Genomic DNA, 26,269 nt, shown 5'->3' on the forward strand with positions numbered 1-26,269 from the left:
GTTGTGAACCTGTGGGTAAAAGAAAGGTAATTGTGTGTTTCAGTTGTGGTGAAAAGGGGCATAATTCAACCGAGTGCCGTAAAGGTGTTTCCCTGTCTAACGAGATTGATGTTGAAGATGTGAACTCTAATGATATTGTCAGCGATCAAGATCAAAGGTCAAGACATAGATGACTAGCGGGTCGTCGCGATTCGGATGGTCGCCGTGGGTATAAATTAGTGCCGGATCGCTACACAGTAACTGTTCAAAATTTGCCATTCAATGTTAACTGGCAGAAGTTAAAAGATAGATTTAGAGATGTTGGTTTAGTGCAGTGATTCCCAAAGTGGTCTATATAGACCCCCAGGGGTCTACGAAGACTTTCAAGGGGTCTACGAAAGTGAAAAAGTAAATTGGGGGTCTATGAGATGTCCGTGGGGGTCTACGAAAGTGGATTTCATTTAAGCAAGTCATGACTTTAATTTTCACACCCGTTATTTAACTATTTCATACACTTATAAATGATTTGTACCTCAGTTATAAATATTTATCCTACTATTCAGAAGTAAAACAGTTGTATTTAATTTTAATACTAATTTAAATAGTTAATTTTGTTTACATGTAACATGTTTAACAAAAAGAAATCTAGATTTTACAGCGTTGATTATTTATTCTCTTGTCAAATAAGTGGTTGTCTAACTGCCTTTTATGACCATATTGAACCATTTACAGTGGAGGATTATTTGAAACTATTTCGAGCTGATAAAAATATAAAGGTGTGAAAACATTTCGAAAACTCAAAGATTAAGTTCAGAATAGATTCACAAAATATCCCTTCAACATCATATAGAGAAGATGGTGATTTGTGAGCGTCTTACAAGATCTATTTACTTATAGCCAAATATGGAGAACACTATAGATAAAACATTGATTTTACCAGCCGTTGAAGTAGTTTTAATATATTTTATACAAACCTACATCTGATATTAATAAACGAATTTCTTTAAGCAACACTAAAGTTCAAGGGCGTATCGGTGGGATGAGCATAAAACTGAAAACTACCTAATGGTCTTCAGCTCCATATTTTTCCCCAGGGCTGACCAATGAAACCTTTCCCATGTTTGGGTATAGCAGCAAAGCAGCAGTAGTTTAAATTATGTTTTCCTTCGGCTAGGTGGGTAGCCAGTCCCTCCTGCCCGAAGCTTACTTGTTTAGTAACTCACCTTTGACCCTTCTCCTGTTAGTGAAAACAGTTCCGCGGGCCCTAGTTTTGAGCCAGACGTGAAAGATCAAGAAATACACGAGAAACTCTTTGCAAAAACTGTTATAATAATACTTAAGAGAAATTAATTAATTAATATTTAATGTTTGAAGGACTACTTCATAGAACAACAAATTCCTATATGAAACCATATCCGTAGAAACGGATGAAGAAAATGCAAAGAAAACAAACATTTCCAATGTGTATGGTGATTCCAGCAATACATATTAATTGTTATTTTTATTGGTTTAAATTTGAATTTTATCTGTAAAAAAAGAGATCTCTCTAACTTATGATGTAGCCTTAAATTACCTTTTCACTCTTTGACTCACTGCAGTTAGAACTTAGTTTAAAAAATTAGTTAATGAATGGGCAAAAATGCAATATAAGTTAAGCAGGGGTCTACCGAAAACCAGAAAACATGGCAAGGGGTCTACGAGACAAAAATGTTTGGGAACCACTGGTTTAGTGGGATTTGTTAAGGTTTTAATGGCAAACGGGAAGTCGATGGGCGTAGGTCATGTAAAGTTAAGGAACCTGGCCGATGTTGCGAGAGCTGTTAAATATTTAGACAAGTCCAAACTTGGAGGTAGAACTATTGTAGCTGTCCCACATCGTATAAGTGCGCGGGGGTAACGATATGATAACTTTGATTTTCTGTTATATATATATATATATATATATATATATATATATATATATATATATTTATATATATATATGCTTTGTTGGTCAAACGTTCCAATATTTAGACCTATGGGAGTAAACTGGAACTGCAAGTGTGCGTTGGCATTGAATAGGCTGCAGACTTGTCTGAGTAAGTGTCCTATTCTTCGTTTACCTGATACTTCTCTAACTTTTTTTTTCTTCAGACAGATGCTTCAGATAAAGGAATTTCTGGCATTCTCTGTCAGTGTATCAAAGGTGTGTTACATCCCATAAAGTACGTAAGCCGTAAATTGTTGCCTCGGGAGCAGAAGTACTCTATTATTGAACGGGAAGGATTAGCCATAGTATATTCTGTTAAGGAACTGGACAGGTATTTAGCAGGTAAAACATTTCACCTGCTGACTGATCACAAGGCCTTATCGTATCTCAGGAGCACAAACTTTACAAATGCACGTATCACAAGAGGGGCATTGATGCTACAAGACTACTCCTTGGACGTTGTCCACGTAAAGGGAGAGAACAATCTGCTGGCTGATCTTTGTTCAAGATTGATATAGACTTCCATCCGCCATTTATCTTATGTTTCTATGTGTTATAACATTTGAACTTGTGTTTTATATTATGCATATGATACTAATTTCAAGAATATAATGTGTATTTATTTACCATGAATATAATTTGGTATATTATATTAATGTTGTATTTGTAAATATGATTTTGTAATATAACTCGGTTCTTGGCCCAAGTTGATATGGGTCACCTTTAAAGTCAAGGTAACCAACTTTTCTTTGTTATTGGATTTTTATCTTGACGTGTATTGTGTCTCCTTGGTTCATTAATTGGTGACTCCCCATCATTTTTTTTCTTCCATTATTACATTTTGAAATGTCACATAGATGCACTTATGATCTTTTTGTTCTTCCTTGTTCTTTCTACAAAGTTTTGTCTTCGAAAGGATTTTTGATTACTGGAATTTCTTTCAAAATTTCCAGTTCGTCGAGGAGGGGGGATGTCGCGTAGTATAGACAAGTGTCTTTTTCTTTCTCCTAACTGTGTTTTTTTTATTTCCTCTACTGGTAGTACGTGTACGGGGCGAGAGTGTCTTGTATTTTTTTTGTTGTGAATTGTTTTGCTACGTCAGAAAGTCCGGTGACATCTATGGGTCTTTTTTTTTTTGGTCATGAGGCAGTTCACCCTCTAGTTTGGTTGTAGCGGACGGTGTGTTGGCTCGGAAAACGTTATTTGTCTGTACCAGTTTCTCGGACTTATTATTCAGTTGGATTTTTGGGACCCCTGTTTAGGGGTGCCAGTGTTGGAGTGTGGGCGTCGCTTGCCGTCTCAGAAATACATATTGCAGTTTTTCATTGTCATTGTCAAATTGGCGATTATCTGAAGTCTAACCTTACTATTACCGAGGTTGGCAGTGTTGTGACGCCAGTCGGTCAGAGTCTGGTGGACCATAAAGCCAGGGTGACAAGTTAGTTGCAGTAGCAAAGGTGCTTAAATTAATTATTGAATATCTTTATATATACCTATTATATATATATATATATATATATCTAATATATATATTGTCTATTTATCATCCTCCTTGTACATACACATATATGTTTCATACAATTAAATTCATATATTTTTGTTGTTATTTAAACTATTCACCTAGCTGTTTACTGTATGTACGACTGTGTGTGAGTGATGTTCTTGTCAGGTTGAACCCCGGGACCTCAATAGTATACAGCTAGTTAAAAACGCAAATAAATCCTAAACCTGACAGCCAGCAAACGCCAATGAGCCCCTCCTGCCCGAAGCTTACTGGTTTAGGGACCAATTAGTCGTCTTCTTCCCTACTTCTGTCAGTGATAAAAGCTCCGCCTAACCCAATATCTGAGCCAAAAGTGAAGGTCAGGAGTTGGACTAGTTGTCAGAGGCTATTTGAAAGTTTGAAACGCATGCAATTGGAAGTAGGGGTGCACCGTATACCATTTTTTTGATATCCGACCCAGTCGGATTTGGCTGGATAATAAAATAAGATATCCGCCCGGAGCCAGATAGCGTACCTACATGTATAGTAAATAACTACAGACTGAACATTTGGCAAGAATTCTAAATAGTTTACTTTTGTTATATTTTTTATTTTACTTATTGTTTCCCTTCTTGTTTTAAACTCTATTACTCATTGATGGATTAAAATTTATCAACATTTATTAACAGAGATTGCAATTTAATCTGGTGACTTGTTTGTCAATGTTGAATATAGACATGAATATTGTACTAATGTAAAACTCTGAAAGAAAAAGTGCAATCTAAGTTGTATAGTAGGCAGATGTATGTGTATTTTAGACAATAAAGTTATCATAAGGTTCGTGTTTTAAAGGCTTAAACCGCTTCTGGTTCTATTGTCTAGAGCCTGATACTGATTGAGGCTAAGTACAGATCGAAAGTGATAACAGTAATGACGATGAATTACTTGACACTTCCAAATTATTAAAAGTATGGTTATCAAATCGAGACTTTCTTCACAATAATAAGATTCGAAGTTAACTGGTTAGGAAAATAATTATGGGTTAAAAATGGTCAATGACTATAAATAAATTCAGTGCCACGAACTAAACAAATAAGGAGTGGGGGGTGTTATGCTATCCGTTTAAAGTTAGCTCAGGTCAGTGAGTTTTTTTTAATGCTAGTAGGCTATACTCACATCTGAGTCTTATAGTTTTCTCTACATCAAAATTAGTTATTACTCGCTTTATGGGCTATGAAATATAGTAAAATACTCGTGGCATTTGTAGTAAAAGGTGCTTTATAGTCAAGCCTCATATTTGAGATTTATCTCCAACTAAACAAACCTGATACCCATGTAGTAACTATGGTGTACTTTGTATTACTATCCTGCATTAATATTCAGCCTAAGACGAATTAGGCTGGATAGTTGAAAAGGGCCGGATATTTGGCCGGAGCCGGAGATACTATCCAATTCAACCTAATGGAAGCATTATACAGGTAGTGGGGTGATTACATCCATGACAACTTCCAGCAATAATACAACCTTACGGAACTAGAAAATGAGTACCAAAACCTTGTTGATCTATTGTGTTCTGTTTTGCTTACTCGTTACTGCTCATACAAATGTGGACACCATTGGAAACAGTGGACACCGACAGGCCTTTCTGCCTCTGGCGTCCCTAGTGCCTGGCACCCACAGTACACCACAAGGTAAATAACGTGGGCTAAGGTCTGACTCTAATAATGATTAAGTATTGACTTAAATATACAATGTGCTATAACGATGTATTACTGATACACCAGAATGTGTATCGGTTACAAAGTAAATTAGGTTATTTTAACTCGGCAACAAATACCAAACATATTTATCTACATGAAATTTGCAATAATAAACTTCTCAAGGACTATGGTAGTGGAGATAGAGCATGCATATGTCTTAACAGAGTTACTAAGAATATGCAGAGATACAGTTACATGGTGGAACACATGATAGTAAAAATCAGTTATAAATAAAATTAAAATTGAGTGGATTGGATTGATTTTAACAAATAACATCTATTTAACTTAAATATATAAACATAATAACAAAATAGTTGTAAGTGAAATAAATATCTGTCTCATTCTTTTCAGAAACTAGAATGTAAGTTTATACGGAGTTTTTTAGTTTTTTTTTTTTTTTTTTTTTTTTTTTTTAGTTTGCCTAAAAAAACTTTAAAAGTGCAGCCCAAAGTGCAGCCCAATAGAACCTGTGACAGACATCATGAAAAGAAGAGACAGTGAATTGATAGCTATGACCAGATCTGACTCGGGACACACTGGATAAAACACACTTTACCGTCCCATAAACACCAGTTCAAACAAATTATTTCACATGCAAAACTCGTATAAAAAAAGTTATATATCTACTTACCGACTCTTAACAACGAGGCTACGTACACTATTAGAATGTTAGTCACGTGTCGATAATGTGTGTTCGGACCTAGGAATCTATTTAGAAATCAATCCATGACTCAATCTGAACTAAAAGACACAAGCCCCGATCTTTGAGGCCTCAGTTGTGTTCCAACACTTAAACACTGGATCACAAAATGCGAAGAGCGAGATAAAATTTACAACGACTGGAAAAGAGAAGCTTCTCTTCATGCAGTATGACATTCAGATTGATTGACTGCTTGCTGTGACTCAAGGTTTGTGTTCAATTCTGTCAAACGTTTTTGAATGTGGAAGGCATCTAGGACCTAAATGTATCTAGACTTCTAGGAGATATAGAAAAGTGAATGAACTACATCCCCTACATCCCCAAGTCTATGCAATGAAACACGACGTGAAAGTAGATTTCCAATACCTGGAGATAACGTGGTGGTGGACACGTCAGAGAACGGAACTGAAACAAACAAAAAGAACATATTTATCGTAGGTTTTTTGACAGACTTTTGTGACAGAGGTTTTGTGACAGACTTTTGTGACAGAGGTTTTGTGACAGACTTTTGTGACAGAGGTTTTGTGACAGACTTTTGTGACAGAGGTTTGTGATAGTGGTTCTTGACAGCGGTATGTGACAAATAATGAAATAAAATACGTTTTTTAAAAAAGAAAGTAATTTTAAAATAATCTTTCTCTCGAAATTCCTGTTCAGTATATTATTGAAGCATTTATGGAGACCATGGGCGAAGCCAGGGGGAGGAGAAATTAGTGGTTCAACTCCCTACCTACCAACTCTCTGAATGTTGTTTTGCGTCAATTTATAGAGTTAAACTTGCTCCAGCGTTGCCAAGGGGGTTTGAAGGTTAAAACCCACCTCTTTAAAAAAAAAACTGAAGCAAACTAGTCACCAAAAGATAAAATTGAATGGACTTGATGTCATGAAAATTAAAACCGTATTAATGTACTTGGTGTGTTTGTGTGTGTTCGCAATGGAAACAATGCTATTATACATTTTTATTATCATTATTTATTTAAATTTACCGCTTCAGATTTGGTCAAATAATTGTCTGCTGAACAGTCAACACGTGAAAGGAGCAATATTATTTTTGTTCTTGATATTATTATTACTATTATTATTATTTAAGTTGTGTATAAATTCAAAAAAAAAAGAATTGTTTTCTAATGTACCTGTGACATCAATGGAAGTATATGTAGTTGTTGGGTCGTTGCTGCCACCATTGGGCAGACCACTAATTGACGCTGTAAGCTTGGGCACCATGTCACCATTCGCTGAATGGGGAACATAAGAATGTGAATTGTAAGTTTGAAACAACATTTTTAAAGGCACTAGTGACATTTTTTTTTAACTGACAAGTTTAAATAGAACCTATTTCCATCTCTTTCGAGCCTAGATCTCATTGGGATCTGTTTGAGTACGTCGGACACTCAAATTATAAAACAGAGGATCAAATGAAAGATAGAAAAAAGGATATGCCGAAGAATACAATGAAAGATTTATTAAAGGATAAAAGGAAAGTTAAATTAAAGGACAAAATAAAAGAGTAAAGAATAGAGGGAACGATAGAGAGAAGGATAGACAGTGGCGTAGCTAGGGTGGGGGGAGGAGGGGGGAGAATTTGAAGATCCCCAGGGCCCCCACTTGAGGGGGGCCCCTAATAAGTGTCCGAAATTTGTTTTTAAATAAATTAAATATTTTTTCACTGTCATCTAATCTTGCTTTTCATGTTGTTAAAGAAGTCAGTGACCAGTTTGCATGTATTCCACACAGAGTAGTAACTCTTTCCGTGCGGGGTTATTCTCAATTTCAAGGAGTAGCTTCCATTACGCTGAATAATGCCGTGTTACTCTCAGAAAGTAGTAGTTTAGTGTAGTTTATTTTATCATCCTTATCAATGAAGAAGAAACCTGATAAGAGCACTGAAAACAAAGGACACCATGAACGTGTCGAAGAAAAGTATCACTATTCAGATGATTCATACACAGCAGTCGAAGAACTGAAAATGTCTCTTGATGAGAGAAGTAGTGCTGAAGAGACTCCAGGGGAATACCTTTTACCAAAGTCACAGAAAACATCGAAAGTAAGTGATGATGAGTCAAGTGATGGTCTTCCAAAATCACTTTCTCCAGAAGTGGAAGAAGCTGTAATTAATTACAAAGGCTTCGGATAGATCCAGTCTGGTATTTTATCTGAGGAACTTCGAGCGAAGATTCTTCTAAAAATCTAAAGGGTAGCTTATTTTTCTAAAACAAAGATGAAAGGTATTTGTTTCCAGTAGAGTTTACCCAAAATAAATAATGAAATTTGATATCATGGTTCACTAGAAAGCTTCCAACAGTAGAAATGTACAACCGATCTTGGCTCTTCTTCTCTCCACACTTGGGATTGTCTGTTTTGTTTTACACGTGTACTGACATTTATTGCATTGAGCGAACCTAGAGTTGGTTTCACCAAAATGGAAGAATCCGCAGAGACTGCAAGAACATGAAGAAGGAGTTCGCCACAGACAAGCTCTTATGAATTGCAAGTTAGAAGAAGAAAAGCTTATGATAGAACCAGATGAGCTGGCCTTAATAGCAATGGAGTCAAAAGTACTAGAAAGTATCGATGTAGATGGCGTTATGGATGCCTTTGCTGCACAGAAAGCGTGAACTGATACAAATTGAGATTTGTCACTAGTGCATTATTTCGCCAATAAACAACGGTATTATTCATTAAAAGAGTCTTAATGATTATTTCTTGCTAATTTTACTGATATACTGTACCCATTTGAATGTAGTCTTACATATTTGTTAAGTACATTATTATATTTGATGTCGAATGTCAAAATGCAAGGGGCCCCCAAAGAGTTCAATCCCCCCGGGCCCCCAAACCCCTTGCTACGCTCCTGAGGATAGACAGAAGGATAGACATAAGGAAAGAGAGAATGATAGAGAAAATGATAGAGAAAAATAGAGACAAGAAGAATAGAGACAAGAAGAATAGAGAGAAGGATAGAGAGAAGAAAAGAGAGAAGGATAGAGAGAAGAATAGAGAGAAGAAAAGAGAGAAGGAAAGAGAGAAGAATAGAGAGAAGGAAAGAGTGAGGGACAGAGAGAAGGTAAGAGAGAAGGATAGAGCGAATGAAAGAGAGAAGGATAGAGCGAATGAAAGAGAGAAGGACAGAGAAAAGAATAGAGAGAAGAATAGAGAGGATAGAAAGATAGAGAAAAAAGTAGAAAGAAAAATAGAGAGAAAAATAGAAAGAAGGATAGAGAGATGGATAGAGAGAAAGATATAATGTGTATGGATGTGTCTGGATAAAATGAGGAATGTATATCACATTATGAACTTCGATAGAGTTGCGAGTGTCAATGGTACTCACTGTGACCTTGAAAACCTAAGCACAGTTTGTCTCCCACGTGCTCCTCTTTGTTCCACTCTTTGTTTTGAAGAACGAAAACTTTCCCGCCTTCCCTGATTTCCACCACATCCGCAGTCCATGTCTACAGGGGGGAGGGGGAGGAGACACAAAGTGAGATGTCTACAGGGGGAGAGACACAAAGTGAGATGTCTACAGGGGGAGAGACACAAAGTGAGATGTCTACAGAGGGAGAGACACAAAGTGAGATGTCTACAGAGGGAGAGACACAAAGTGAGATGTCTACAGGGGGGAGGAGACATAAAGTAAGATGTCTACAGAGGGGAGGAGACATAAAGTAAGATGTCTACAGGGGGAGAGACACAAAGTGAGATGTCTACAGGGGTGAGGAGACATAAAGTAAGATGTCTACAGGGGGGAGGAGACACAAAGTGAGATGTCTACAGGAGGAGAGACACAAAGTAAGATGTCTACAGAGGGAGAGACACAAAGTGAGATGTCTACAGGGGGAGAGACACAAAGTAAGATGTCTACAGAGGGAGAGACATAAAGTAAGATGTCTACAGGGGGAGAGACACAAAGTAAGATGTCTACAGAGGGAGAGACACAAAGTGAGATGTCTACAGGGGGGAGGAGACACAAAGTAAGATGTCTACAGAGGGAGAGACACAAAGTGAGATGTCTACAGGTGGGAGGAGACACAAAGTAAGATGTCTACAGGGGGAGAGACACAAAGTAAGATGTCTGCAGGAGGAGAGACACAAAGTAAGATGTCTACAGAGGGGAGGAGACACAAAGTAAGATGTCTACAGAGGGAGAGACACAAAGTGAGATGTCTACATGGGGGAGGAGACACAAAGTAAGATGTCTACAGGGGGGAGGAGACACAAAGTGAGATGTCTACATGGGGGAGGAGACATAAAGTAAGATGTCTACAGGGAGGAGGAGACACAAAGTAAGATGTCTACAGAGGGAGAGACACAAAGTGAGATGTCTACATGGGGGAGGAGACACAAAGTAAGATGTCTACAGGGGGAGAGACACAAAGTAAGATGTCTACAGAGGAGAGACACAAAGTAAGATGTCTACAGAGGGACAGACACAAAGTGAGATGTCTACAGGGGGAGAGACATAAAGTAAGATGTCTACAGGGGGAGAGACACAAAGTAAGATGTCTACAGAGGGGAGGAGACACAAAGTAAGATGTCTACAGGGGGAGAGACACAAAGTAAGATGTCTACAGAGGAGAGACACAAAGTAAGATGTCTACAGAGGGAGAGACACAAAGTGAGATGTCTACAGGGGGAGAGACACAAAGTAAGATGTCTACAGAGGGAGAGACACAAAGTGAGATGTCTACAGAGGGGAGGAGACACAAAGTAAGATGTCTACAGGAGATACACAAAGTAAGATGTCTACAGGGGGGAGGAGACACAAAGTAAGATGTCTACAGGAGAGACACAAAGTAAGATGTATACAGGAGAGACACAAAGTAAGATGTCTACAGGAGAGACACAAAGTAAGATGTCTACAGGAGAGACACAAAGTAAGATGTCTACAGAGGGAGAGACACAAAGTGAGATGTCTACAGGGGGGAGGAGACACAAAGTAAGATGTCTACAGGGGAGAGACACAAAGTAAGATGTCTACAGGGAGAAGACACAAAGTAAGATGTCTACAGGGGAGAGACACAAAGAAAGATGTCTACAGGGGAGAGACACAAAGTAAGATGTCTACAGGTGGGAGACACAAAGTGAGACACTTTCAGACAGTCCGAAGAGGGAAGAAAAAAAGAGAACCTTAAGGTACAGAGTAGATAGGGCTGAGAAAGAGAGAAATGGATGGCCGACGAGATAGAAAAAGAGACTTAGCAAAAAGAGAACTTACACCAAATTTTACTTTACACGTAAACATTATTACTCACTTCCAAGCTCAGTACCGGCAGGTCAAAGGTCATGGTTATATTCCACGAATGAAGCTCGCTGGTGATATCAAAGCAAGCGTCTCCTTGGAAACCGCTATTCCAATTGCTATTTATAGGAACCTGTACATCGGCGTGGACAGTGAGGGCCAATAGGTGTACTAAAGTACACAAAGCTTCCACTAGAAATACGCTTTAGATGTATTTATAAGAATATTTAATTAAAGTTAATCATTTAACTGTCAACTAATAAAAAAATCATTTTATTGTCAACTATAAATTATCAAAGGGAGATAAACTACTCATTAGAAAGAAAAGGGATTGTTATAATTACAATGAGAAAAATAACGAGCCTATCCAGCAATCGTCATAACAAGGAAATAGAACAACAAAATACTTTCTTCAAAAAAAAGCAGAAGTGAATATTTCCTTTGGATCAGTTGTGTAATTAAGTTTGTAACAGATCTAGACCAGGGGAGGCTACCTTTTTCCATCGAGGGCCGCAAAAAAAAATTGCGAACGGAGGGTCGCACATATATATATATATATAGATATAGATAGATAGATAGATAGATAGATAGATAGATAGATAGATAGATAGATAGATAGATAGATAGATAGATCACTAGCGGATCCAGAACTTTGGACTGGGGGGGGGGTCGATTTTTTTCCAAACCCTAACCCTAACGCCCAGTAAACCCTTACCCTACGCATAAACGTGCGTACATCACACACACACACACACACGCACGCACGCACGCATGCACGCACGTTGCTCACACACGTACGCACGCACACACACACACACACATACATACATACATACATACACACACACACACACATACATATATATATATATTAGAATTTTAAAAAAGCAGCATTTCTCAACCTTCGGCGAAAAACAAAACAATTGGTGCAGCGCTATAAGGTTCTCTTGTGGGGTTCGGGGCGAAGCCCCAACGACATAAGTGTTTTCTTGCAATCTTCACTGCAGAAACCCATTCTCCTGACATCTACAGCTCATTACTCATCAGTGGAGATCGCGGCGAAGCCCGAAGACATAAGTGTTTTCTTGCATACTTCACAGAAGAAACGTATTCTCCTGACCTAAAACTCATTATTCATACTATTAAAAAAGGACCTTTCGGATAATGTTGTACTTGAAAAATATTCTAATATGAATTTATAGGCATTGCAAATAAAACCGATTTGTTCCTTGAAAAGATAGGATACCCCACGTATTTAGATTTTGGCTTTGAGGATCGCCGCCGAAAAAAGACTTATTCGATAAATAGTGTCCGAGAATACTCTAGTGAGTTATAGTTCCAAATTTTTTAGCTAGAAAAATATCAGATTGAGTAAAGGTTGGGAAAAGGCGACTATAAAAACATTATTTGAGTTTAGAACTCATCTCAATCATAACTCTTATACTGAAAAATTTCGTTTGAATTCTAACTTTTCCAATGCAAAGTCTTTCTTAAAATAATTATGATAAATTCATGTGAAATTACAAAAACTCTGTCTGGAAATGGGAATGGCGGTAGAGTGAAAACGATTAATTGTCGCTCCTTTAATAATTTCTGCTAAAGATTGCATTTGGCATTAAAGAATAGGGGTGGGGCGACTCAATATAAGAATTTAATTTATAGTATATATAAATTATATTAATGACAGATTTTTTTAATTTTGTAATTTCTTAACTATGATACAAAAAGAAAAAGTATTGATTTGTCCGATGGAGGAAATACGATTGCATGTATCGCCCCTCCCACCTGGTACAACCCTTTTTCATTTAAATTTACTAATGATACAATTTGAGATTAGAGTGTGGTACGACATAATATACAATGGTCACATATCAATACGTAGTTTATATTATATAGATATTCAACTAATTTTATTCACAAACTATGATTCTCCACAAAAATAGGACCGCCCCCCCCCCAACACTCAGAGGGCTAGAGTGGGGTGGGCAGTACATGCAATCGCCCCCCCCCCTCACCCCACCGAATCGGCCAAAATACCAGAAAGGGAGCGACATAATATAAAATTTATATATTAATTCAACTAATTTTGTTCACAAACTTTGATTTCTCCATAAAAACGGACCGCCCCCCCCCCATTCAAAGGGTTTAGGTGAGAAGGGCAGTAGAGGTATTCGTCCCCCCCCCCCCCAACACCAATCGGCAAACAGGGAACGACATAATAAAAAGATCGGTTAAAATATCAATAACAAGTTTTAATGATATAGATATTTAATTGATTTTGTTAGCAAGCTGTGATTTCTACAAATAAATTTGACCACCCCCCCACTCGAAAGTGTAGGGGGGGGCGGGATTGATACCATCGCCCCCTCCCGACCCCACCAAATCAGCCAACATACTAGAGGGGGGGGCGAAATAATTTTAAAAATATAAATAATTAGTATATATTTTTAACATAAGTAATAAATTCGTATAGAAATTGTGTTGTACTTGAAAAATATTCTAATATGAATTTATAGGCCCATAATACATTGCGATCGTCCCTACCGCCCCCCCCCCTGGATCCGCCAGTGAGATAGATAGATAGATAGATAGATCTTTGAAAAATACGGCAGTTAACTATGTCTTTTAATTCATGTTTGTACTGCATTGCACATTTACATTACAACAAGAGTTAGCAATTTCTGAAACTAGTTTTGTTATTTTTTTAAATCGCCTTTTACATCACAATATTTCACCACAAATGTACAGTTTTACTTAATGTAAACTATTTAACTGTGTTCACACATGCTTAATCTTACGGAACTTTGAGACTAGTTTACTAGTTGCATCCTCATGAGTGCTTTCAAATAACAGTCAGTCAGCATCGCTCCGTTCTTACACTTGTTTAAATGTACACAAGAAAATACTAGTTCACAGATGTATGTGGGCCGAAATAATGTGAAAGATTAAAACTTTTCAAGTGTGGACATGCAACTTTTGGCATCCATAAAACGCCAGCGGAAGATCTGACTTGAACTTCTCTTTCATAATTTTCTTTCTAGTATGTCTTCTGGAGCTGAAACTGCTACTGTGCGAATTGGTGAACTGAGGGTATTGAAAACTGTTCCAAGTTTTGACGTCTTTAATTTTGATTTCAATTTCGACAATCAAAGAATCAAAATCAACCATTTCACAAGAAACAGCTTCACCTTTCAGCAAAGAAAATGACAAAACCTATTTTTACTTGCTTGCCTGGAGAAATACTCTAATACATTTCATGTGCAATTCACACATACAACAAACATGAAGTCTGTCTTCCACGCTTCCTTAGAAATATTAGTAACAAAGTCACAGTCAATGTCTTCAAGGAACATAGTGATTTCTTCCTTGAGATCCCATATTTTTCTTAATATCTTGCAGATGCTAAGCGGATATTATTGTGCTACCGAACATTAGAATAAATTGTTTCCAAATTTTCAAGTACTTTTTGGATTTGCCACTGCCTGTGTTTAAGATACCAAGCTCTGATAACTTTAATTCTTGTGAAAATTGTGCCAATAACATGTTTGATATTCAATGAAGCTTTGCATAAACTTTCCCATATAAAGTTTATGGTTGGAATATTCTTTAATTTTTATTTAAAACCTATGTTTTTCCCAAGCAAAGCACGATCGTCATCAGTTGTTGCCATGTTGTTCAATGCATCTGAACACTTTCAACCAGTTCTTCATAGCATTGTATAAATACTGCGCTGAGTTTGTGTCTGCTGAATGCTGTGACATATTGCCAATTAGAATAATCTTCGTTTACTTTCAACTTGTTAGAATGACGTGTATAGTCAATGTTTGTTTAGCCTTTCCATCAAAAGAATCAGAAGTTTCAATAGTTTATAACACGCATAAAACGCTCCGGCGGACAGCATGTGGCCACCCCTGATTTATATGGCCTCCTTCAGTCGCGAAGCGACTAAGGATCATCTCATGGAAATGAGATGAATGCCTGGTCATAAGTTGTGGTCGGAACGATGTCGCCCAAACATCAGTTCCCCTCTCTCCACGCAGCTGATGGGATTTTCAACTTTGGAATCTTTGGGCGCCTCTGAGTCCACTCAGCTCTAATGGGTACCGGACATTAGTTGGGGGAAAACTAAAGGCGGTTGGTCGTCTTGCTGGCTACATGACACCCTCGTTAACCGTAGGCCACAAAAACAGATGAACTTTACATCATCTGCCCTATAGACCACAAGGTCTGAAAGGGGAGCTAGTTAAGCCAGGTTCACATCTAACTTTACACCTATCCTTTGATCTGCGTGACCGTTGGGGCACTACACTAGATCTGTTAACCTTCTATCTCCATTCTTATCTCTCATTTGTCTTTGAAATAATTTCATTCGGATGTTCTTTCTGAAAATATTGAAGCCTGCCTGGGTGGATCACTTCGGGGGCCGATTTTGAGTTTGTGTTTCTACACAAACTGTCCTTTGTAACCTTGTTTTTTTTTAAATTGATTCGTGTTTTGTTGGGTAAAATAAATAATCGTTTAAGGTATTAACTTTGATCGGAGAATGCATGAGGGAGAAATCACGTTAACAAGTATTTAAGGGGACTAAACCCAACTAATTTAGCCATATCTGTATGGATAAAGGATAAGTTCCCTTTGTTGGTATCAAACAAAGTAATTAATTATCAGTAATTAATTGACTAATTTGTTAATTTTTTATTTATTCATGTCTTGTCTATGCTAATCAATAATTATATAAAGTTTCAACTTGATCCGAGAATGGGTGTGGGAGAAATAACTGTTCACACTTATTACCAGACACACAGAGTGAGTTGATATTAGGTTTGTAAAAAAAAGGGGGAAGACCTGAATTCAAACACATGCCTCAAGCCTTCTCATGCTTCTCAAGTCAACACGGTAACCACTCTGCTAGTGGAGATCTTATGAATATGGAAGATCGGACTTGTTTCTATAGTCTCGTCTATTTTTCAGGTTTGTGTTCACTAAGACTCAGACGACGACCTATAAAGGGGACTAATTCAGCTTATAACACCTCTTCAGTCAATTACAATCTTTCCCTTGTTTGAGATATCATACGCAATAATTTATTACCAATAGTTAATTAAATAATTGGTTAAATGTTTTATTTATTCTTTTGTTGTCAGGTACAAGAAATAATTGTGCAAATTTTCAGCTTGATCCGAGACTGGGTGTGTACAAACTTTTTACTAGACAGACAGCAGAGTGAGCTCATATAAGTTTTGTATTAAAAACAAAAACACAACCTAAAAAAATACTCAAAAAGACACAACTATAAAGGCACATTTCTAATTTCACTTGCTAGAGCTGGCTTATATATCTGATTTTTCCCAAGTACCATCATGATTAGAATTTTAATGGAACAAGCCTGAGTCAGCAGAGTTTAAGACTAACATGAATGAATGACTATAGGAATGGGTACACTTAGGATTTAATTATCTTTTGTTAAGAAGAAACGTCTGTAATTTATAAGATAAGAAGCTAACATTTAATTAAAATACGTCTGTTGATGTTAGCTTAGCATATTTTACTTAATTTACAACTAAAACAAAACACAAAAATTGGTTTATGATAAGCTCTGTGCACTTACATCATTGTGCTGATCAAAGTCCAGAATAAAAAAGTCAACACACGTACACATCTACTGTGTAAGTGTCTGAATAGACTATTCCTTATCTTTGTCTCTTTTATTTACAAATGAGCCCAAATTGTTTTATTGTTTGTATGGTATATATAAAATGTATAACTAAATATTAGTTTAGTAATAAGCAATAAAAGCAAGCAGAATACAACATTACTTTAAAATAAGCTTATATTGAGTGTATCAATTAGTTTAGATCAGTCATGTAACTATATAATAATAAGCCTCAATCTATAAAGGGGAATAATTCAGTTAAGTACTATTTCTTTCCCTTATTTGAGATACCAAACAAAAGTAATTTATTACTAATAGTTAATTTACTAATTGGTTAGTTTTTAAAATTGATACTTGTGGTAAAAGGTAAAAGAAATAATTGTGCAAAATTTCAGCTTGATCCGAGATTGGGTGTCGGAAAAATAACGTATATAAACCTTTGGCCTGACAGACAGACAGACAGAGTGAGCTTTGTAAAAATCTGTTTTGGGACAACTTTTTAAAAAGTCATCCTTGTACAGCTTGACATAGAATAGATACAAGCTTTTGTCTCAATGGAGGACCGTCGAATTTATAAAACTCGCAAAGTAGTGGTGAGCTGCCAGGTGAAAATGTGTGGGAGATTCTAACTCTATCAAACACTTGTGACGTGTACATTTACTTTCAACACACGTAAACATTGATCCATCATTTCATAAAGACAAAAAGGTCTGTCATATTGTTATATCCATTAAAAACGTTTCACGTGACATGAATTGAAATTTTATAAAAAATGAAATATTTTTGTTAACTTTTAAATTTTGTAACATTATACTCAAAATAGTTTTCTGGTAACTGGTTCAGAGTCCAAGAAAAAACACACATCCTAAATGTTTAATAAGTATGTTGGCTGTCAGTACGTTTTGTTAATGTACTAAAGACAACTAAAGTTTAGTTCTAGATGTGCTGAAATATCCTAGACTTATTGTCTGTAAGAATGTTTTGTTTTCTCTTTTCTCATAGCTGTGATGTATGAAAGTGAATACAGATACAGTTTATTGTCACAGAACAATCAATTATATACACATGTTAAACAGAACAACAGAATCATCATCATTGTCAAAATAGTTTATTCTTTTTGAAATATATTTCGATATATTCTTTTATAATCAAACAAAACAAACATTTGTATAGTATCCAATGTTTAAAATAATTTCATACCAATATAGAATAGCATTGAATGTCGTTAAATTAAATTACTGTCAATAGTTTATCAATCAAGTCAACATGAGGCCAGCAGTACAAGGTGTCAATAGTTTTTCAATCAAGTCAACATGAGGCCAGCAGTACATCGTGTCAATAGTTTATCAATCAAGTCAACATGAGGCCAGCAGTACAAGGTCCAATAGTTTATCAATCAAGTCAACATGAGGCCAGCAGTACAAGGTGTCAATAGTTTATCAATCAAGTCAACATGAGGCCAGCAGTACAAGGTGTCAATAGTTTTTCAATCAAGTCAACATGAGGCCAGCAGTACATCGTGTCAATAGTTTATCAATCAAGTCAACATGAGGCCAGCAGTACATCGTGTCAATAGTTTATCAATCAAGTCAACATGAGGCCAGCAGTACAAGGTCCAATAGTTTATCAATCAAGTCAACATGAGGCCAGCAGTACAAGGTGTCAATAGTTTATCAATCAAGTCAACATGAGGCCAGCAGTACAAGGTGTCAATAGTTTTTCAATCAAGTCAACATGAGGCCAGCAGTACATCGTGTCAATAGTTTATCAATCAAGTCAACATGAGGCCAGCAGTACATCGTGTCAATAGTTTATCAATCAAGTCAACATGAGGCCAGCAGTACAAGGTCCAATAGTTTATCAATCAAGTCAACATGAGGCCAGCAGTACAAGGTGTCAATAGTTTATCAATCAAGTCAACATGAGGCCAGCAGTACAAGGTGTCAATAGTTTTTCAATCAAGTCAACATGAGGCCAGCAGTACATCGTGTCAATAGTTTATCAATCAAGTCAACATGAGGCCAGCAGTACATGGTGAAAATATAATACGATATCAAACATTGCCAAGTGGTGATGCACTGAACACAAAGTCCAATGTGTGAGGTCTGTTAGAGCTCCATTACCACTGAGAATAACTAAAATAATTGCATAACTATCAGGTGTATTTGTGTGTCCTTATTGATTTCATTCACGGACTTTGAGAGGTCACGTAGAGGTCAGTAAGTCACTACCGGACTAGACTGCTCAACAATCTTTTCATTAGAGACTCCTTGTACTGACACCAGCTATCTTTAGTGTATAAAACTTGTTTGGTTTCTTCAGGACTCAAATAACTACGTTGCTAAAGGGAAAGAATCATAGAAAATATATATCAATATAAAAACCTTATATTAGGTACTTGACGAAAAGGACTCATTGATAAACCATGATTCTATGTACCACAACATTATACACATCAATTCATTTATATTTCCACAGTAAGTAATTTTGTATTGTTCAAGTGGAACTGGGGTGTTATAAAAAAGGAGAGCTTTCGTACACAAAGCTTAATGTCAATTTAATTTTTTCGGCTTTTTAATACAATTGTAGGCTAATAAATATAATTTCCAACTTTTTCCATATTTATTATTACAGTAGCAGTACTCATTGGCTACGGCCGTTGATTTGTTCTCTGAATTTATATGTTTTTTTATGGCCGAACACCTTTCTTTTCTTTTTTTATTTTGTGTGTCTATCTCGATTGTGTAGGGTAACGATCAACCAACATGCTTTTTTTAGCACGTGATTTAGTGTAACTGTTACATGGTGATGTCACCATCTATATTTCCTTCTATCTCTCTTTCTCTGGAACCTCCATTTTATTTTTTTTTCCTGCGCATCGTAATTTCTCCCACATAGCCTTTGGACTTGATTTGAAAAGATCCGCTCCATAATGCGCCCCGACACATACACAGCATATTTTAGGCCCGTTAATTTTAGTAGTACTTTGACTTATCCCCCTCCCCTGCCAACTACAAAGAGTTTGTCCTTCATACACATTTCCGTTCCCCTTGCTATATTTATCTTAACATTTTGTTCTCTAAATCAAAAGCAAAATCAATCCGTTTTATTTATTGTAATCGTTTATTTGACCCCATTTGAATGTATACAAATGACAAAAGATTTACATTTATCTTTACGAACTATATGGATTGTTTTTATTTTTTATTTATTTATTTATTTAGACCGCGTCTAAAAGGAAGTGGAAATGACGTAAGGCATATTAAAAATAAGTAGACTTAGGGGAAGAGAAAAAAATAGCTGTAAAATACGAAGTGTTTTTAAATGCTTTATATATAGACTGCGGCTTTTGGGGGAACTACCGAAAATAAAATATAAAGGTTTGATGGAAAGCTTGCGGTTTTTCGCGAATGGCGTTCTTCGGTTTGATATTCCGTCAAAACGAAATTTCATGCGGATCTGTACGACAGTTTAAGAGATCTCTTGATCAGTTTGTATTTTACAAATATAAAGTCAATTGAAGTAAAATAAACAGAGTTAGAAGATACCAATTACCATAATTTCAACTCTCAACATTGTATTGTTTCTGGCGTGGCGTAGGAAAAATCGTTTGCTTATCCTTATCACTTCAGCGCCGTCACTTATCTGTAGATAGAAATGCAAAATATTTAGAGGCATGTTCGGTAAGATAGACAGTCGAACAGACAGACAGGCAACGGACTGGTAACAGGTACGTAGGGTCTCATGTAGGTAGACAGACAGGCAACGGACTGGTAACAGGTACGTAGGGTCTCATGTAGGTAGACAGACAGACAGACAGACAGATAGATAGATAGATAGATAGATAGATAGATAGATAGATAGATAGATAGATAGATAGATAGATAGATAGATAGATAGATAGATTGATAGATAGATAGATAGATTGATAGATAAGATAGATAGATAAGATAGATAGATAGATAGATAGATAGATAGATAGATAGATAGATAGATAGATAAATAGATAAATAGATAGATAGATAGATAGATAGATAGATAGATAGATAGATAGATAGATAGATAGATAGATAGATAGATAGATAGATAGAACTACTTAGGCCTACCAGAGATAATGTTGTTTCATCTGCGGTTAGTTCCGGCTGCACAGCAGATCCATAGTTCTGTCATTGAAAAGTTCACTTAATCAGTACTTTTATATATTATTTTAAAAAAATAACATTCTAGTAAATATGTTATAAGTAAGTGTTTTTTTTTTCGTGATTTAAATATGAAAAAAAAAGTTGTTGTTTTTAAATTAATATTTGTATTTAAACAAAACCGTGCAAATAGATTTTATGCGTCACATGTATTTCATGAAACAGAAATAAATGTATGATAAGGAATGAGACATGACTTATTGTATTTGAGTCATAGTTATAGGGCCTACGACTGATTTTTCAACTAGATCTTTAGCGTCTTTTCTAACTAGACCTATAACTTCTTATCTAACTAGATCTTTAGCGTCTTTTCCAACTAGATCTTTAGCGTCTTTTCTAACTAGACCTATAACTTCTTATCTAACTAGATCTTTAGCGTCTTTTCTAGCTAGACCTATAACTTCTTATCTAACTAGATCTTTAGCGTCTTTTCTAACTAGACCTATAACTTCTTGTCTAACTAGATCTTTAGCGTCTTTTCTAACTAGACCTATAACTTCTTGTCTAACTAGATCTTTAGCGTCTTTTCTAACTAGAACTATAACTTCTTGTCTAACTAGATCTTTAGCGTCTTTTCTAACTAGACCTATAACTTCTTATCTAACTAGATCTTTAGCGTCTTTTCTAGCTAGACCTATAACTTCTTATCTAACTAGATCTTTAGCGTCTTTTCTAGCTAGACCTATAACTTCTTATCTAACTAGATCATTAGCGTCTTTTCTAACTAGACCTACAACTTCTTATCTAACTAAATCTTTAGCGTCTTTTCTAACTAGACCTATAACTTCTTGTCTAACTAGATCTTTAGCGTCTTTTCCAACTAGATCTTTAGCGTCTTTTCTAACTAGACCTATAACTTCTTATCTAACTAGATCTTTAGCGTCTTTTCTAGCTAGACCTATAACTTCTTATCTAACTAGATCTTTAGCGTCTTTTCTAACTAGACCTATAACTTCTTGTCTAACTAGATCTTTAGCGTCTTTTCTAACTAGACCTATAACTTCTTGTCTAACTAGATCTTTAGCGTCTTTTCTAACTAGACCTATAACTTCTTATCTAACTAGATCTTTAGCGTCTTTTCTAACTAGATCTATAACTTCTTATCTAACTAGATCTTTAGCGTCTTTTCCAACTAGACCTATAACTTCTTATCTAACTAGATCTTTAGCGTCTTTTCTAACTAGACCTATAACTTCTTATCTAACTAGATCTTTAGCGTCTTTTCCAACTAGACCTATAACTTCTTGTCTAACTAGATCTTTAGCGTCTTTTCCAACTAGATCTTTAGCGTCTTTTCTAACTAGACCTATAACTTCTTATCTAACTAGATCTTTAGCGTCTTTTCTAACTAGACCTATAACTTCTTGTCTAACTAGATCTTCAGCGTCTTTTCCAACTAGACCTATAACTTCTTATCTAACTAGATCTTTAGCGTCTTTTCTAACTAGATCTATTACTTCTTATCTAACTAGATTTTTAGCGTCTTTTCCAACTAGACCTATAACTTCTTATCTAACTAGATCTTTAGCGTCTTTTCTAACTATATCTATAACTTCTTATCTAACTAGATCTTTAGCGTCTTTTCCAACTAGACCTATAACTTCTTATCTAACTAGATCTTTAGCTTCTTATCTAACTAGATCTTTCAAATTTGTGAATGAACCAACTATTAAAATGAACACATAACACTCTGTCTACTACCTCGTCAGATTCTGTTTGTTCAAATCTGAATTTTTTAGCGATGTCCTCAAGTCCCTGGATGTTTAGTATAATAAATGATTCATGTATCAAAATACAAATATACAACAGTGTACTGACAACATTGGAAGGCTATAGTCTATATTTGAACAATATCAAAGGTTCTAAATGGTATACACAGCTTTGTTGTAGCTGATGGTAAAGAGTTAAAGAGTTAAGGGGTTTGGGAGTTAAGCTGAATACAAAATAAAGCGGAGAGGAATAACAGATGAGAGTGGAAAAAAAAACAGAATTCCAATACTATTGCTAATAGTTATCATTTTAAATAAGTAAAATATTTTTAAAATACTTTTTAAAAAAGTTATATTGAGTGAAATTGCATCAATTATTTTGAGTCAATCGTGTAATTAATTTGTAATTGATCTAGACTCTAGACTAACAATAATAAATGTGTGCAATTGGAAATTTTGTTTCATTGTATTTGTTTAGAGCAGTGATTATTAAATGATATATTTTCTCTAACGACCTCATCCAAACCTATTAGGCTAGCTTGTTACACCGACTTGTTCAAATCATCCCTTGAGAGTCATCCTCTAGAGAGATAGCGTAGCTATCGACAGAAGCTCTGATCACTAAACCCGTTAATGAGAATAGGCCTTTGTTTCATGTTTAATTTCGTAGCTCTGTAATTTGAGACTCGCTCTTCAACATATACAGTAGTTCATCTTAGCTTGTAGCAATACATCCTCAGTCTTCATATAAAATAGCCAATCAGCTCTATTACACTAAATGGCAGAACACTGCTTTAGACACTTCTAAAAAGCTACAATGAGGGCCATATCTATCTACATTATCTACAGTCCAATGAAAAGCAAGTGGGTTCAGGTATGTGCAATACAAGTTGGGAGGCTCTGTTGAGTGCTACCGAAAATAAAAATAAAAACAACTTACAAAAACGTCTCCTGGCTTGAGAAGGTCAAGCTGAACGCACGTCTTCCTGAGCTGGACGTCTTTCTTTTGACGTTTCTTGAGTGGCCGTACGGGTGAGACGTCAGTGAAGGTAGTTTTATCTCTTGTTAAAAACGCTCGAGGAAAGTCGTTACTCTAGAAAGAATATAGAATGCACGAGAAAATACAATTAGTGGCAATGCAGAAAAATAATGCAAGAGAAGAAAATATCAAATGGAATACATCCTTTATACTTCAGAGTTGAAGAAATGTAAAATGTAAAATGTAAAATGTAAAATATAAAATGTAAAATGTAAAATGTAAAATGTAAAATGTAAAATGTATATTCTAAATGGCTTACATAATAGAAACACGATCATCAATGCAAGAATACATTTAAAAAATTAAGGAATTTTTTTTTTCATTTTTTCTTTGCTTCTTTGTTTTGTTTGTAAATAGTTACTGTGTGAGCTGTTTATTTAGAAAGGGAGTGAGGCGAATGCTAAGTAAAGCTCTAGGAACTAATGATGTCTATAAAACCCGACATTGACAAAGTTCAACTGTTCTGTGAAATACTCACTTGAATGTCTGGTAGAAAGTGTGTCGTCTGATTCATCTCGCCCCTGGCACTGAGTTGGCTCCTCTTGGACCAGGGACCTTTCAACTTGATTTCAGGGGACATAAGTCTGGAGGCTTTAAAGTCAGGGGCATTTACTACGATGGTCGGAAGAGTAAATTCTCTCTCTGGTTTCTATGGTTACAATAAATAAAAAAATAGATTACTTTACTGATTGTCTACGAATGATTGTTTAATAGAGAGGTCACTCAATTCGGAGACTTAAACAAAAATCGAACAGAATGATTATCAATATAGGTCTACTGATGTCTTTTTATCTAATGTTCTCATTTCCATTACATGAACAGCAAAATAATATTTAAATTCAAATGTCAGAAGCTTTTGCAGAGGGCATATTTATAACCTTTTGCATTTGCAGATCAGTCTTTTAGCCTGTAAAGGCTTGTGGTCGTTGTGCTGGCGATATGACACTTTCGTTAGCCGTTGGCCATAAAAAATGACCTTTATATCATCTGCTCTATAGATTGCAAGGTCTGGAATGGTTATTTTACTTTATAGAAGTAGACTATACAAATCGCCAAGTCCAAAACAGTAGACTGACGTCTGATGGGTTAATGTACATTTCATAGGCACCTGTCTGAAAGTATGCACTCAGCAAATGAGATTTATCTATGCTAAATTTCTGGTTACCATGACAGTGTCGCTTTCAGGTTCCTCCACCAACAGATCAGTGGTGCCTACGTCTGCAGGGGTGAGTTCAAAACTTCCCTCTGTACTTTCGAGAACGTTGACTCTTTTTGTGTTTATCTCCCTTGGTTTCCGGCGTTGTCTCATCAACTGAAGATGGAACAACAACATTTCTTTTCTTTTGTATAGGGTAGTTTCATACTAAATGAATCAGAATAGTCTACTCTTTGTTTTCTAAGATCTTTACTTTTAAAAGAAACTTTTAGCATAAAATACAGTAATAAAGAAAAAGTAGAGACAGTGGTATGCAGAAATGTGTGGGATACTAAAGAAAAACATAAAAAAGGTAAAAGAGTAGCATTGAAAAAGATTTTTAACTAGAGTGACCAAATTAACAATGCAAGGAAATTAAATTAACAATGCAAGGAAATTAAATTAACAATGCAAGGAAATTAAATTAACAATGCAAGGAAATTAAATTAACAATGCAAGGAAAATAGATTGAAAAATTCCGGTTGCTGTTAGATAATTGAAAAATTTACTTTTTGCTAAAATTGGAAATTCGTTTCTGGATTTCTAAACACAAGCAAAATATTAATTTATGTTAATTTTTAAATTATTTATCTTATCAATACTTTCCGTATTCTGTACATCAGATACCAGAATAGACGTTGCAAAAGTAATTGTGTTCTAAGGACGTAAGATCAAAAGATTATCCATGTCCATGTTTCAAAGTAGTCAAGCATTAACACACACAGAGTAACTAAGTTTATCATTATTAATTAGTGATTATTGTGGTTAGTGATTAAAAAATTCATTAATTTATATTTCTTTAATTTAAAGATTTGATAAAATATCATTTTCCGGTTTAAAAAGAATAAACAACCTGCGAAAGTGAAAGGTTGACATTCCTCAGGCGTCTCTGACTGTCCAAATTGCCTAACATTGCTGTAATAGAATAATATTCAAGTAGTTTGTTTAATTTTTAAAATTAAAGAGTGGAGTTCTAATCTAGAACTCCCTGGGAGGGGGAGCGGCTTCATATTTCCAACCCCATGATGTGTGTGTGGGGGGAGAGGGGTAAACTCAACCCCCCCCCCCTCCATTGGCTATACTCATGGAATTGATTTACTGAAGTTTGCTTCAGTTTTTTTTTTAATTGAAAAGTGGAGTCTCAAACTCAAAAGACCCTCAAGGTTTATGTTAAATTCACCTCACCCTCTGGCTAAGCTCATTGAATTTGGTGACTGTATTTTGCTTTAGATTTATATTAACATCATCAGTTAAATATAAAAATACTTTTAAAAACCTTGCTTATATTGAGTGAAATTGCATAAATTATTTAGAATCAATCATAACTGTACACATTTTGGGGGATTG

At 35.7% G+C, this 26,269-nt stretch overlaps 2 protein-coding genes across 10 annotated transcripts in view; both read right to left on the reverse strand.

Moving 5' to 3' along the window:
• LOC106059287 (mannan endo-1,4-beta-mannosidase-like) overlaps positions 1 to 16,804 on the reverse strand; it is a 32,939-nt gene extending 16,135 nt beyond the window's left edge. Inside the window, exons 1-5 of one of the 2 annotated variants that reach the window (XM_056039678.1) lie at positions 16,736 to 16,804; positions 11,141 to 11,330; positions 9,220 to 9,340; positions 7,025 to 7,126; positions 6,258 to 6,296 (exon numbers count right to left, since the gene is read on the reverse strand). In XM_056039678.1, coding sequence (XP_055895653.1) covers positions 6,258 to 6,296; positions 7,025 to 7,126; positions 9,220 to 9,340; positions 11,141 to 11,330; positions 16,736 to 16,740 — 457 coding nt within the window. In that variant the 5' untranslated portion in view covers positions 16,741 to 16,804. The remainder of the gene's footprint in view (positions 1 to 6,257; positions 6,297 to 7,024; positions 7,127 to 9,219; positions 9,341 to 11,140; positions 11,331 to 16,735) is intronic. The other variant, XM_056039679.1, reaches the window with a different exon arrangement.
• A 1,068-nt stretch (positions 16,805 to 17,872) lies between these two features.
• Positions 17,873 to 26,269, reverse strand: part of LOC106065948 (uncharacterized) — a 53,472-nt gene continuing 45,075 nt past the window's right edge. For 7 of the 8 annotated variants that reach the window (XM_056039044.1, XM_056039042.1, XM_056039041.1 and 4 more), the window contains 8 exons: positions 25,776 to 25,837; positions 24,893 to 25,039; positions 24,206 to 24,376; positions 23,629 to 23,781; positions 22,681 to 22,734; positions 20,887 to 20,943; positions 20,336 to 20,425; positions 17,873 to 19,121 (listed from right to left, as the gene is read on the reverse strand). In XM_056039044.1, the coding sequence (XP_055895019.1) occupies positions 19,008 to 19,121; positions 20,336 to 20,425; positions 20,887 to 20,943; positions 22,681 to 22,734; positions 23,629 to 23,781; positions 24,206 to 24,376; positions 24,893 to 25,039; positions 25,776 to 25,837 (848 nt within the window). In that variant the 3' untranslated portion in view covers positions 17,873 to 19,007. The remainder of the gene's footprint in view (positions 19,122 to 20,335; positions 20,426 to 20,886; positions 20,944 to 22,680; positions 22,735 to 23,628; positions 23,782 to 24,205; positions 24,377 to 24,892; positions 25,040 to 25,775; positions 25,838 to 26,269) is intronic. The other variant, XM_056039043.1, reaches the window with a different exon arrangement.

The sequence above is a fragment of the Biomphalaria glabrata genome, chromosome 8 (assembly GCF_947242115.1).
Source record: "Biomphalaria glabrata chromosome 8, xgBioGlab47.1, whole genome shotgun sequence".
Classification (NCBI taxonomy): domain Eukaryota; kingdom Metazoa; phylum Mollusca; class Gastropoda; family Planorbidae; genus Biomphalaria; species Biomphalaria glabrata.